The 14,681-nt window shown below is 54.0% G+C and overlaps 1 protein-coding gene across 2 annotated transcripts; it reads left to right on the top strand.

The window, feature by feature from the left end:
- Window positions 1–4,531: 4,531 nt before the first annotated feature.
- Window positions 4,532–11,923, top strand: hsd17b10 (hydroxysteroid (17-beta) dehydrogenase 10). 2 transcript variants are annotated; one of them, XM_059949658.1, is made up of 6 exons: window positions 4,532–4,675; window positions 6,375–6,539; window positions 8,205–8,369; window positions 9,045–9,173; window positions 10,834–10,942; window positions 11,528–11,923. In XM_059949658.1, the coding sequence occupies exons 1-6, from the start codon at window positions 4,652–4,654 to the stop codon at window positions 11,716–11,718; spliced, it is 783 nt and encodes a 260-aa protein (XP_059805641.1). In that variant the 5' UTR covers window positions 4,532–4,651; the 3' UTR covers window positions 11,719–11,923. The 2 variants fall into 2 exon arrangements, with proteins under 2 accessions (XP_059805641.1, XP_059805640.1); XM_059949657.1 differs by lacking the exon at window positions 4,532–4,675 and adding an exon at window positions 4,792–4,931.
- The last annotated feature ends 2,758 nt before the right edge of the window (window positions 11,924–14,681 follow it).

Genomic DNA, 14,681 nt, shown 5'->3' with positions numbered 1-14,681 from the left:
TTAATTTATCTCCTAGCTCCCTAAATTCAGCTTGTGGGACCTCATCCCACTTTCTTCCTACATGCACCATGACAGCTGGCTGCTCACCCTCCCCCCTCAGAATGCCCTGCAGCCTCTCTGAGACACCTCTGGCCCTTGCACCCGGGAGGCAACACGCCATACGGGAGTCCTGTTTGCGGCTACAGAAGCTGCTCTCTATTGCCCTTACCGTGGAATCCCCTACCACAACAGCTCCGATACTCCTTCTCCTGTCCTCATGCACAGCAGAGCCACCCACGGTGCCACGATCCTGGCAGCTGTTGCCTTCACCTGATGAGACACCTCCCCCAACAGACTCCAAAGCGGTATATCTGTTTTGGAGGGAGATGACCGCTGGAGACTCCTGTACTATCTTCCTGTTGGTCACCCATTCCCTGTCCTTCCTTAGATCCTTAAACTGCGGTGTGACCAACTCACTGAAATGTGCTGTCCACAACACTCTCAGCATCTCGGAAGCTCCAAAGTGAGGCCATGAACAGCTCCAGTGCCGCCACGCGGTCTATCAGGAGCTGCAGCCGGATGTTGGGGCTGAGAGGGAAATGGATCAGCCACGATGAAATAGCAGAGCAGACTCGATGGGCCAAATGGCCTAATTCTGCCCCTATGTCTATGGTCAGATAACTCATGCCCTCTTCTCGTGACTACCATCAGGGAGGAGGTACCGCAGACTGATGACCCACATTCATAGTTTTAGGAACAACTTCTCACCCACCATCTGATTTCTGAACAGCGCCTGAACCTGTGATAACTGCCTCATTGTTCATCTCAGCCCAACTGAAGTTATGTAGTTTACGGTTTAATTTTCCGAGATTAAGATTTAAAATAACCTTTATTCGTCACATGTACATCAAAACATTATGGATATGCGACTGTGCTCAGCCCGGAGGAATGGCCGTGATTCTGGTGACAGCAGAGTATGTTGGCGACACGCCAACCCTAACCCGTACACCCTGGGATGAACTGGAGCACCCAGAGGAAACTCACGCGGTTACCAGGAGACCTTACCGACAGCAGCAGGAAGTGAACCATGATCACCGGCGCTGTAAAGCATTGCGTTGCACACTTCACTACCATGCGGCCCCAATCAGAGTCCCAGAGTGGTGTATCCCAAGGGGCACCAATAGACCTGATCGGTGATCCCAAGGGGCACCTACAGTCCCAGAGTGGTGTATCCCAAGGGGCACCTATAGACCTGATCGGTGATCCCAAGGGGCACATACAGTCCCAGAGTGGTGTATCCCAAGGGGCACCAATAGACCTGATCAGTGTATCCCAAGGGGCACCAATAGACCTGATCGGTGTATCCCAAGGGGCACATACAGTCCCAGAGTGGTGTATCCTAAGGGGCACCTATAGACCAGAGTGGTGTATCCCAAGGGGCACCTATAGACCTGAGTGGTGTATCCCAAGGGGCACCTACAGTCCCAGAGTGGTGTATCCCAAGGGGCACCTATAGACCTGATCAGTGTATCCCAAGGGGCACCTATAGTCCCAGAGTGGTGTATCCCAAGGGGCACCAATAGACCTGAGTGGTGTATCCCAAGGGGCACCTACAGTCCCAGAGTGGTGTATCCCAAGGGGCACCTATAGACCAGGGTTGTGTATCCCAAGGGGCATCTAATGGTAGTTCCTGCCCTTTTCCATTGTGAAGTTGTGGTGCACTGGGAAATTTTGACATGTAACTGGGCCGTATCTCTTTAATCAACATGAACCCTGGACAGGACACAAGACTTACATACATTAGGCCAGAGATTCTTTCTGCTCCCCCTCTCCCCTTCAGTAGGTAAAACATTCTGAAAGTACGTACCACCAGGCTCAAGGGCAGTTTAATTTTATCCCATTGTTATAAAGTTCCAAGTAGATTTATTATCACAGTGTGTTTTGGTCATCATGTACAACCCCGAGGTTCGATTTCTTACAGGCATCCACTGCAGAACAAAGAAATTCAATGAAAAGCTACACAGAGATGTACGTCCCAGGTGATGAGAGATTATAGGCGGGTGAGCCCTTCAGCAACTGTGCGAAAGTTACTGGAAGGTGTTCTAACGGACTGGCTATATGAGTATTGGATAGACAGGGACTGATTACGGATAGTCAGTATGGCTTAGACAATGTCACACCAATCTCATAGAGCTTTTAGAGGAAATTACAGAGATGCTGGTGAAGGCAAGCCAGTGGATGTTGTCTACGTGGAGGCATTTGACATGGTCCCACTTGGGAGGTCGGCCAAAGAGGTTCAGTTGCTTGGCATTCAAGACAAGGTAGTAAATTGCATGAGACTGTGGGTGTGTGGGAGAAGCCAGAGAGTGGGAGCAAAGGGTTGCCTCTCTGACTGGACATGTACTGCAGGGTTCAGTGTTGTTTGTCATTTACATCCACAATCTGGATGAGAATCTGGTTAACTAGCTTAGCAAATTTGCAGATGACACCAGGAATGGATAGTGAGAAACACGGTCAGAGCTTGTGGCAGGACCTGGACCAGCTGGAGAAATAGGCTGAAAATGGCAGAGAGAATTTAATGCAAATAAGAGCGAGGTTTTGCACTTCAGTAGGGCCAACTAGGGTAGGACTTACACAGCGAGTGGTCGGGCACTGAGGAGTGTGTAGAACAAAGGGATCTGGAAATGCAGGTCCATAATTCATTGGAAGTGGTGTCATAGGTAGCTAGGGTCGTAAAGAAAGATTATGCCAGTTTGGTCTTCGTAGGTTAAAGTATTGGGTACAGGAGATGGGATGTTATGTTGATGTTGTATAAGATGTTGGTGGGGACTAATTTAGAGTATTGTGTGCAGTTTTGATCATCTGACTGATCTACAGGAAAGATGTAAATAAGTTTGAAAGTACTACTACATCAACTTGGGCCTAGGGGGCCGGTGTCCGGCACTCCACTCCTCCCTCTCCCTCATCAGCGTGTTCAGTTCATCTACATTAGCCGTGCCGCTATCTTCTAGGAGTGTGATGACCATAGTCTTGGGAGGACGCCCAGGGTTCATCCTCCCGTGCTTGGGTGGCCATGTGATGACTAGGCTGGCAGGTAGCTCAGGGTGGTGTAGACGGTGCCCCGCTAGTTTCAGTCTTCTCGCCTCGATTTTAGTGGTGAGCATCGGTAGGTCGTCATAGAGCTCGACGTTCGTCATGTGCTGTTGCCAACACACGTCAAGAGCCATCCGGAGAGTTTGTGTATAGCAGTCATCTAGTGACTTTCTCATGGCCTTGGTGAGTGTCCACGTCTCGTGAGAATGGACTCTCTGACTGCTATGAAGATCCTCATTTTGAGCCTCTGGTCAAGTTCGACGTCCGGATTTCCTTCATGTCGTTCACAGCCATCCATGCCGGCACCTTCCGTATCTTTATGTCCTTCTCCAAACTTGTCATTCTTGACCCGAGGTACTTGGAGTCTAAGACTTTCTTAATGGTATCATTCTTCACGGTCTTGAGAGAACCTTCATTGCAGTTGAACGGCATGTACTCTGTCTTTTTAGCGTTTAGGTGAAGTTCAACTTTATTGCACTCAATTTCCACTTCCTGAGTTTCCTCCATCTGGTCAGAGAGCAGGACTCTGTCATCTCTCAAGATCTGTGAGCTTAAGTTTGAGAGAGTACAGAGAACATTTACAGGGGTGTTGCTGGGACTTGAGGACCTGAGTTATAGGGAAAGGTTGAATAGGTTAGGACTGGAACATAGAAGACTGAGTGGAGATTTGATAGAAGTGTAGAAAATTATGAGGGGTATAGATAGGGTAAATGCAAGCAGACTTTTACCATTGAGGTTGGAGGAGGTCGTGGGTTAAGGGTGAAAAATGAACCATTAAGGTGAACATGAGGGTTATGTTTTCACAGAGGGTGGTGCGTGCGAACTTGATTTCAACGTTTAGGAGCAGTTTGGGGAGGTACGTGGATGGGGGTTGTCCCAGGACACGGCGGCTCGATGCCTGTCATGACGCCCGGCTCTCGCTATCAGACCCGCGACCCGCTACTCGGACGGAGGCCCTGGTCCCCCCCGATCTGTCCCGCTGAGCTCCCCCGGTCACCCCCTCCCCGGCTCTCGCTATCAGACCCGCGACCCGCTACTCGGACGGAGGCCCTGGGGACCCCGATCTATCCCGCCGAGCTCCCCCGGTCACCCCCTCCCGCTCCCCGGCTCTCGCTATCAGACCCGGGACCCGCTACTCGGACGGAGGCCCTGGGGACCCCGGTCTGTCCCGCCGAGCTCCCCCGGCCTCCCGCTCCCCGGCGCCGGGCTCTCGCTATCAGACCCGGGACCCGCCCCCCTGTGCGTTCAGATCTAATCATCCAATCATCGGGCAGCAACGCAGTCCGTAAAAGCAGGCAGGAATTTTTCTGAAGAACCGATTGGCTAGCTGCTGAATACCATATTACGATTGGCTAGGGATGAAAGTTAAACTGATTGGCTGGTCTGATCACCGAGCCAAGGCGAAGGGCGAATAGTTTTCGGGGGGAGGAAGGCGAAGCTTCAACAGGATTGGCTGGTCTGATCACAGAGCCGAGGCGAAGGGCGAATAGTTTTCAGGGGGCGGGAGCAGAGCCTTGAACAGGATTGGCTGGACGCGGGTGGGGGTGGGACGGCTGACGCGATTGGTCGGAGCGGCAAGATGGCAGCAATCCGCTCGGTGAAGGTGAGGGGGTGACCGGGGAGCGGGGAGCGGGAGGCTGGGGGAGCTCGGCGGGACAGATCGGGGTCCCCAGGGCCTCCGTCCGAGTAGCGGGTCCCGGGTCTGATAGCGAGAGCCGGGGAGCGGGAGGCCGGGGGAGCTCGGCGGGATAGATCGGGGGGGGACCAGGGCCTCCGTCCGAGTAGTGGGTCAGATGGCGTCGGCAGCACCTGAGTCATTACAGGGATTTCGTCCCCGGCCGGCAGCCGCCGCGTCCCGGGTCAGTCACCTCGTCCGAGTGGCGCTTCAGCCGGCCCCTGGCTGGTGTATCTCAGGGTCAGGCATAGGCTGTGAAATCTGGTGTCTGCGATGCAGATAGAAAGTCGTAATTGTAGCAAATACATATTTCATATTAATCATATTAGTAATCTAAAATCAAAGTTAAAACGTAATGAGTGGTCATGGGTTCAATGGCCATTCAGAAATCGGATGGCAGAAGCTGTTCCTGAATCGTTGAGTCTGTGCCTCCAGGCTTCCGTACCTCCTTCCTGATGGTAGCAATGAGAAGAGGGCATGTCCTGGTGGTGGGGGTCCTAAATGAAGGATGCCCCCTTTCTGAGGCATCGCCCCTTGAAGATGTCCTGGAGGCCGGGGAGGCGAGGGCCCATGGTGGAGCTCCCTGAGTTTACAATTTCCCAGTGCGGTGGCCAACCCTTCCCCCAACCCCCATACCAGGCGGCGATGCAGCCAGTTAGAATCCTCTCTGTAGAGACTCGCGAGTGTCTTTGATGACACACCAAGATTCCTCAAACTCCTGTGCAATATAGCCGCCGTTGTGCCTCCCAGGGCCACCTGAGTTGGCATATCACAAGGGCCACCCAGAGTGCTGTTCGCAAGGGTTAGGAGTAACAAATTGGAATCGGTTTATTAGTGATAAGCTTGTCTTGTGTACTGTTCATACAGATCAATTCGACTCAAGGTGAACCGATCATAGAGTGAAGTGTCACAATGACAGGGAACGTGCGGTATGGGTGGGCAGAAGGGTTCATGACCATAGCATAGTAGATTGTGAAGTCAAGAGTCCGTCTTGTAGCTGGAAGCCATTCAATCATCATAGAGGAGTGGGGTGGCAGCTGTCGTTGAGTCTGGTGCTACAAGTGTTGGGGCTCTGCTGAACGGGAGAGGAGAGAACGACTGGGATGGTTAGGGGTCTTTGATTACGCGGACATTGAGAAGTGTAGACAAGAGTGTGTGGAGGGGAGGCTGGTTTCTGTGATGAGTTTCACGTGCGGCCACCGTACCGAGCCGTGTACCTCGGCAACAGCGCGCACATGGCACCTCGCGCTGCAGAGCAGGTCGGACGGTGTGGTGTTGCCGGCCGGTCTGCAGTCAGGGCTGTCTGCGTGGGATTCAGTGGCTCTGTGTCTGTGCCAAGAGCTTTGGAAAGGAATGGGGTCGGTCAGGGTGAGGTGACGCGGGGGGGGGTAACGTCAGCTGTTGGGTACTGGGGGGGGGTAACGTCGGCTGTTGGGTACTGGGGGAGGAACAACCGGGTTTGGTTTATTTTCTTCTTTGTTTTTTCTCTGCCTCTCCTTCCACACAAACCATTCCCTCCCTCCCCATTTCCATTTCCTCACTTCCATCGCCTACATCCAACGCTTCCTGTACTGCTCCACCCTCCCTGCTTCTGGCTCACTCCTGCCTTCCCCCCTCCCACGTTTAGGGGATGGTGGCCCTGGTGACAGGTGGAGCCTCGGGGCTTGGCCGAGCCACCGCGGAGCGCCTGGTGGGCCAGGGAGCGAGCGCCGTGATCGTCGACCTGCCTTCGTCCCGCGGTTCTGAGGTGGCGAAGGCGCTGGGGGAGAGGTGCGCCTTCGCACCCGCCGACGTGAGTCAATCCGGAACCTGGGGCCTCGGTACCGCTCGGCCCTCCCTCCTCTCCGCAGTGCAACATCGCCCCTCGCTGCCCCATCGCGTAGTGTGGCGCTACGTTCTCACTGCCCACCCACGGGGCAGAACGCCCATCTTAACGCCCCTCCCGCGCACGCAGTAGCTCCTCCCTCACCACCCCTCTCCAGGCAGCGGCCCGCTCTGATAAAGCAGAGCCCTCCTCTAATTGAAAAGCAGAAGCCGAGGTCCCGTTTCCGCACGAGGGGGAGGGAAGATGACCGGATACGATATCCTAGCAGGGTGTTGTAGACCCGGAAAAACCCGTTCTCCACAGGGACGGGGTCACAGACTCTGTCCAGGTTGAGTTTGTTGCCGGACACACAGGTCCAGGGCTGCGTGGTTGCCGTGAAAATCTTTCAGCAGCCTGGCCGGACCATACCGTCGCAGAGCGTTTGACGCCTGGACTCGCTGGAGTTTAGAAAAATGAGAGGGGATCTCATTGAAACCTAACGAATATTGAAAGGCTCAGATAGTAGTCAGAGAGCGTTCTGTGCACAATATAGTGCCAACCTTGATTATTTATTGAGATACAACAGGGAGACGGCCCTTCGGCCCACACCACCCTGCAACCCCCGATTCAATCCTATCCTAATCACAGGACAATTTACAATGACCAATTAATGTACTGTCTCTGGACCGTGGGAGGAAATCAGAGCACCCGGAGGAGAAACCCCACAGGGAGAATGGACAAGCTGCTGCCAGGCAGTGGCGGATATTGAACCCGGATTGCTGGTACTGTAAAACGTTGTGCTAACCACTACACTACCCTACCTTTTAACCTACTTTACAATCAACCTTGTCCTTTCCTCCTACATAGCCCTCCATTTTGCTATCATCTATAAGCCTACCAGAGGGTTTACTAAATACTTAGTTCTCCACCATGCACCAACCACTCTCTGTGTAAAGAACTTGCCTCTGACAAACCCCACTAAACTTTCCTCCAATCACCATCAAAGTCTGCCCCCTGGTATTAGCCATTTTCAGCCATGGGGAAAGTCTCTCTGGGTAGCCAAGCAATCTATGTCTCATCATCTTGTACGTTTCTAACAAGTGGCCTCTCATATCCTTCGTTCCAGAGAGAAAAGCCCTAGCTCTCGCAACCATCCTCATAAAAACATGCTCTCTAATCCGGGCAGCACCTGTGGAAAAGAGCGGTGAATGGACCCTTTCCATCGCTGTTACATTTTATTCTGCATTGTTTTAGTTTTACCTTGATCTACCTCAATTGACTGCATATGATTTAGAAATAAAGATTATTTTCCACACATCCATCGAAACATTTAGTCAAATGTGTCATTTGAGGCGATGCAGTCAGAGGGTTGTGCAGGGGACACTGCAATTCTGGCGCCAACATAGCCAGCCCACAACTTACTAACCCTCACAGCTTTGGACTGTGCGAAGAGGCCCACGCAGTCACGGGGAGAGCATACAAACACCTTGGAGGCTGTGGCAGGTCGCTGCCCCTAAATTGTCCTTTTTAAACCCTCCCCCTCTCTCGCCTTAAAGCCCCGCGCTCCAGTTTACTCGATCAGCTGGGTTATAGGGTCGCAGGGGTGGGGTGGATCAGGCTGGTGATGCCCCTCCCTCTTTTCCCGTTGCACAGGTCACCTCCGAGACGGACATCAAGGCTGCCGTGGCCCTGGCGAAGGAGCGGTTCGGGCGGCTGGACATCAATGTCAACTGTGCCGGCGTCGCGATTGCTGTCAAGACCTACAACTTCAAGAAGGAGCTGGCTCACGGCCTGGAGGACTTCCACAGGGTGGTCAATGTAAGGGGGGAGTGGACTCGACCTGGGTGCGTGACTGGGATCGGTGGATACCTGCTCCGAGACCCGCCAGGCCCCTTCCCGTGAAAGACGTCCGGTAGAACGCAGGGATCTGGGAACACAATTCCTCGAAAGCGGTGTCAGGTAGAGGGGGTCGTATAGAGGGTTTTGGTACATTGGCCTTCATAAATCACAAGTACTGAGTCCAGGAGTTGGGAGGTTACGTTGAAGTTGGTGAGGCCTAATTTGGAGTATTGTGTCAGATCCGGTCACCCTCCTACCGGGAAGGTATCACTGAAGATAGTGCAGGGAAAATTTCCCCGGATTTGCGGACTGAATTATAGGAAGTTTGGGTAGTTCAGGACTCTGCTCCTTAGAGCGCAGAAGATCGAGGGGAGATCTGAGGGAGGTAAATCATGAGTGGTATAGATGGGGTAAATGCGAGCAGGGTGGGACTAGAACTATGGGTGAAAGGTGAAACGTTTGAGGGGGACATGAGGGAGAACTCTCTTCACTCAGGGTGGACTGAGCCGCCAGCGGAAGTGGTGAATGCAATATTTCGGCAAAGTTTGGATAGGTACGTGGGTGGGGGAGGGTACAGGTTCACCCTCGTTGGGGTGCGGTCCTTTACGGTGCGAGGGGCCTCTCTGACTCCGAGCCTGCTCTGTCCCCCGGCAGGTGAACGTCTGCGGGACCTTCAACGTGCTGCGGCTGGCCGCGGCGGAGATGGGCAAGAACGAGCCGGACGCAGATGGCTGCAGGGGAGTGATCGTCAACACCGCCAGCGTGGCCGCTTACGAAGGGCAGGTGGGTACCCCGCCCCCACCTTTCGGACCGGGGGTCTGATTGCTGGGACTAACATTCCTGGTCACACTCCCCTGGCCCACAACAGAGACAGGTGGACGGCCATTCGCTCCATCCCAGCCAGGCTAATCCCAGGGCTTTGCTGGAGAGTCAAGGGCAACAAAATTCCAACTACAACCTTTGACCGGTTGAACTCTGACCCTTACAAGCAGCCCCACTGGCTGTAAGGAGTAAGTATCACCTACAAATTGAACTGGTTCAACCGCGTTGACACACCTGGTTCAGAAAGCTCACCAAAACCTCAGCTTCCTCAGAAGATCACAGGACATAGGTGGAGATTTGGGCCATTCAGCCCATCAAGCCTGCTCTGCTGATTTACTATCCCTCTCGATCCCATTCTCCTCTGCCTTCTCCCTGTAACTTTTGGTAACCTCACTAAAAGCCTAGTGGCTACCACAACACTTTACGGTACCGGCGACCCAGGTTCGATTCCTGCTGCTGACTGTAAGGAGTTCGTACGTTCTCCCCGTGACCACGTCAGTGTTCTCCCCCGGTCCAAAGACGTACTGGTCGGGAGGTTAAACTGTCACTATAAATTGGCCTGTAATTAGGCTGGGATTAAATCAGGGGATCATTGGGAGGCTGGAGGGCCTATTCCACATTGTATTTCATAGTATAGTCAAGAACCTTTCAACCTCTGCTTTAAGTATACCCAATGACTCGGCCTCCACTGCTGTCTGTGGCAATGAATTCCACAGATTCTGGCTAAAGAAATTCCTTCCCATCTCTGTTCTGGGACATCTCAGGCCGTGTCCTCTAGTCCCAGACCTTCCCCCACTGCAGGAAACATCCTCTCCATGCCCACCCTCTCGAGGCCTTTCAACTTTCAAAAGGTTTCAATGAAGTCTCCTTCATTGGGGGGGTTCACAGAGATGAAGTGGCTGTGGGGGGTCACAGAGATGGAGAGGATGTGGGGGCTTGTGGTGAGTGTCACAGAGACAGCGTGTGGGGGGCCGGAGGGTATCACAGAGATGAAGTGGGTAGGGGGGCGGAGGGGGTCACAGAGACGGAGAGGATGTGGGAACCCAAGGGGGGGGGGGCGATTTACAGAGATGGAGCAGGTGTGGGGGCCCGAGGTGGGGGGGGGGGGTCACAGACGAAGAGGGTGTGGGAACCCAAGGGGGGGCGATTTACAGAGATGGAGTGGGTGTGGGGGCCCGAGGTGGGGGTGTCACAGACGGAGAGGGTGTGGGAACCCGGGGGGCGGGCGATTTACAGAGATGGAGTGGGTGTGGGGGCCCGAGGTGGGGGTGTCACAGACGGAGAGGGTGTGGGAACCCGGGGGGGGGGGGGGCGATTTACAGAGATGGAGCAGGTGTGGGGGCCCGAGGTGTGGGGGGGTCACAGAGACGGAGAGGGTGTGGGGGATAACAGAGTCAGGGAGATGGCATGTGCATTATAGAGAGCAGCAAGCTAATATGGAGTTCGCCCGTGACTGCCGGGATACCCTGGGTGCTTAAGTCTTGCATCTGATAATGTGCAGGGGATTGGAGAATTGGCAGGAATTTGACGGGATGGTTCATAGGGGCCAGCAGGGCCCGTTTCTGTGCTATAAGGGGAGCAATGTTGGCCGCTGACAAGCCGTGTTTAATCCTGACTTTAGGTGGGCCAGGTGGCCTACGCTGCATCGAAGGGCGGCATCGTGTCCATGACGCTCCCCGTCGCTCGAGACCTCGCCTTTCAGGGAATCCGGGTGGTCACCATTGCCCCAGGTACGGTCCGTTGTCAGGGTGTGGGTGGGGAGAGTGGACGAGGGAGCAGGAGATGGAGAGTGAAGGGGGGAGAGGTGGGAAGGGAGACGGGGAGTGGGAGACAGGGAGGGAGGTAGGGTCTTTAGGCTTATGGTCAGTAAACTGTTTGATCTTCTCTTGCCCTAACTCTCCCACCTTTTTCTGACCCCTACTTCATTCATCTCCCCCCCCATCTGCTCCCTCCTTCCGTCTGCCCCTTCCTTACCTTCCTGTTCCTCCAATTACATCCTCGTGTCTCACCTCCCTCCTTGACCCCTCCTGCCCTCTTCACCTCCCTCATTCTCCCTTTCTTCTCCCTCCCTTCCTCTGCCCTGTTCTCTGTCCCCTGCTTCCCTCGCTGCTCCTCCATCATGCCCTCGCCTCCCCTTTCCTCCCCCTTTATCCCCCTCCATTCCCTTCACCCACCTCCCCCTTCCTTCTACTCCCTCCCTCTCTCTGCCTTGCATCCCCTCCATCTGTCTCCACTCTCTACGGCTGCCTTACCCCTGGCTTGGCCCCTTCCTTCTCCCCATTCCTCTGCCTCCCCTCCCTCTCCCCCCCTCCCAGGCCTGTTCTCCACGCCTCTGCTGGAGGGCCTCCCGGAGAAGGTCCGTGCCTTCCTGAGCCAGCAGATTCCCTTCCCCAGTCGGCTGGGCCAGCCCGAGGAGTACGCCCACCTGGTGCAGGCCATCGTGGAGAACCCCATGCTCAACGGCGAGGTCATCCGCCTGGACGGTGCCATCCGGATGCAGCCTTAGGGAGCGAGGGGGCAACCCCCACCGTCGATCCTGGTGCATTCTGTTCGCCTGCCCGATCAGGATACTGGGCACTCTTCCAGGAAGCAAATGTTTATCTGAAGTTTGCCAGATTGAATCGGAATGATGGTGTACGAACACTACTGATAAAGCAATCTGGGACAATACAGGATCCATTTTGTTACTACAAGTAAAGTACATGTCCACATTCCTTCCTCTTTGTCATTTCATAATCAGGCCGCTGTCGACCAGATTGGGTCCTAGCTGTCTAGATACACAAGCCAGGGCAGTACAATACGGAGAGCCAGCTGTTACCCGTGCGGCACGCTCCCCCCTCAGCCCATCTGATGAACCCAAAACAGCGGGGACTGATAGCAGCAGCGTCGCACGAGTTGCCAGTCAGAGTTGAACTCAATGGAGCACTGCCTTAGGGACTCCAGCTCTGGTTTTCCCCTCAGGGTTCACGCCCGAAGCCTCCCCCATGAGTGGGTAGAGCAGCGAGGCAATGGAGGCCTGAGATCAGAGTTTTCCTCCTCCCCGATGAGCTGCCGGCCACGGCTGATGAGCGACTGGTTTTAAGGTGCCTTTGCCCCTTCTCAGTAGAAACCGTTCCACTGGGCTTAGTACTAAGCCGCACGTGAAGGCCAAGAGCTGGACTTGGTTGTCAGAGGCTATGTGAGACGCACGTATTGGGAGTATTTTACAGGTAGTGGGAGTTTGTCCCCGTTACCACTCCCAGCTATAACAAACTTATTTCATGGCAGCACTACATTTCACCGGACAGTATTTCAATTATGTACGTCGATGTGCCCCAGAAATGGTGCAGTTCCAAAGCCCAGCATTCCTTTCTCATCCTTTCCCTTGTATCCTGTTGTTTCACCCAAAAGTCGTAGAAGAATAACATCGTCATCAGTATTATGTGACGTGGGCGATTGTGGTGACCATGACTGTTCTTGGCAAATCTTGATGCAGAGCTTGCCATTGCCACCCTCTGGGCAGTGTCTTTATAAGACAGTGACCCCAGCCATTGTCAATACCCTTCAGAGATTGTCTGCCTGGCGTGAGTGGTCACACAACCAGGACTTGTGATCGGCACTGGCTGCTCATACGTCCATCCACTACCTGCTCCCGTGGTTTCAGATGACCACGATCGGGGGCGGACTCAGCAGGTGTTACACCTCGCCCAAGGGTGACCTGCAGGTTAGCGGAGGGCAGGAGCACCTTACAGCTCCTTTGGTAGAGACATGTCTCCACCCCACTGTCCATAAAATACAGCCATTATTTATAAAACCAATACTTACACCATAATGCAGAATACTTGCCCACCATCTCCCAGTGCCCCCCCACCATCCAGCCCTCGGAGTGTAGTATTTGCGATTCTGATGTTGGCCTCTCAGATGCGGTCAGTTTTATTGTCTGGTACATCAGCTGTGTGAGTACACCTTTCTTGCCCTTGCAGGGTACAAATGCCCCTCCGCCAGTGGAATCCAGTGTTCTCCCTGTGTTGCATGTGCCTCTGCGTTTTTCTGGTCGCATTGGAATCACGGCGACCCGCTCGATGGACAGTAACCCAGTCCACAGAGGCGGCCCGGCCTGCCACGGTCCTCCAGCAGTTTCATGTGTGCTGCCGGACTGGGTGGAGGAAAGTTTCGCGGGGATGTCACCGGTATTAGGGAGCTTGAGTTCCCGTGGAGAGGCCGGATCAGCAAACACATCGTTAAGCTGGAAGGATGCAGAGAAATTTTACACGGACATTGCCGGGAACCGAGGGCCTGTGTTACAGGGATAGGTTTGACTTTATTCTCTGGTGCGCAGGACAATAATGAGAGATCTTAGACATATACAAAACCGAGGGGTGAAGTCATCTTTATATCTGCCTCTACCATCACCCCAGCAGCAAGTTCCATGCACCCATAAACAAAACCTACTTCTGACATTCCCACCCCCACATACTTGCCTCCAATCACCTTAGAGTTATGCCCCCTCTTATTAACCATTTCAGCCCTGGGAAAAAGTTTCTGGCTATCCACTCGATCTATGCCTCTTATCAACTTGTACACCTCTATCAACTCATCCTCCTTCACTCCAAAACTCCTATCTCGCTCAACCACTCCTCCTAGGACAAGCTCTCTAATCCAGGCAGCATCCTCTGCACCTTCTCCAAAGCTTCTATGTCCCTCCCCATTTGACCCTCACAAAAGTGTGTCTCCCCCCCCCCCATCAGTCTTCCTCCTCAGCCTCCAGTACCTCCCATTCTGCCTTGCCACCTCAGAACATAGGACAGTATGTGCCAACCTGCTCCAAGATCAGTCTAACCCCTCCTACATGAGGGCCTCCGTCGGTCAGAATTGACTGTGGATGTTGTGTCCTAGCTGTCCAGGTACGCAGGCCTGGGCAGTACAATGTGGAGAGTGAGCTGCTGCCCAAAGGAACGGCAGTTTGGTACCAGCAGCGTCCCCCTCATGGTTCACTCCCGAAGCCTTCCCCACGAGCAGTACAGCCGGAGCGGAGATCCGGGTTCTCCAGCCACGGATCTGCCTGAACCCCTGCTCCAGTCAGTAGAAGTGGCTCTGCAGGGCTTAGTGGCTAAACCACACGTGAAGGCCAGGAGCTGGACTTGGTTGTCCAAGGCTGTTCGGGACACTCGCCAATGGGAGCATTTAATAGCAGGAGCTTAACCGACTACCACCCCCGGCTATAGCAATGACCCTCCTACATAACCTTTTCTCTGTCGTCTAAGAGTCTCCTAAATGCCCATAATGTATCTGCCTCCACCACCAGCCCTGCATCCACACACCCACCACGACCGATGACAACCCCCTATCCTTTCTACCAAGCTCCTTAGAAGATGGGTAAACACATGCAAGCTTCTTCCCCTTCAGAATGGGTGAATCTAGATCTGGGGGTCATAGGTTAAGGGTGAAAGGCGAAACGAGGGTCGACTTCAACCAGAGTGTGGAACGAGT

Source organism: Hypanus sabinus, chromosome 24 (assembly GCF_030144855.1).
Source record: "Hypanus sabinus isolate sHypSab1 chromosome 24, sHypSab1.hap1, whole genome shotgun sequence".
Taxonomy (NCBI): domain Eukaryota; kingdom Metazoa; phylum Chordata; class Chondrichthyes; order Myliobatiformes; family Dasyatidae; genus Hypanus; species Hypanus sabinus.
The sequence above is the reverse complement of the archived record's forward strand: the minus strand, read 5'-3'. Positions and strand labels throughout refer to the sequence as shown.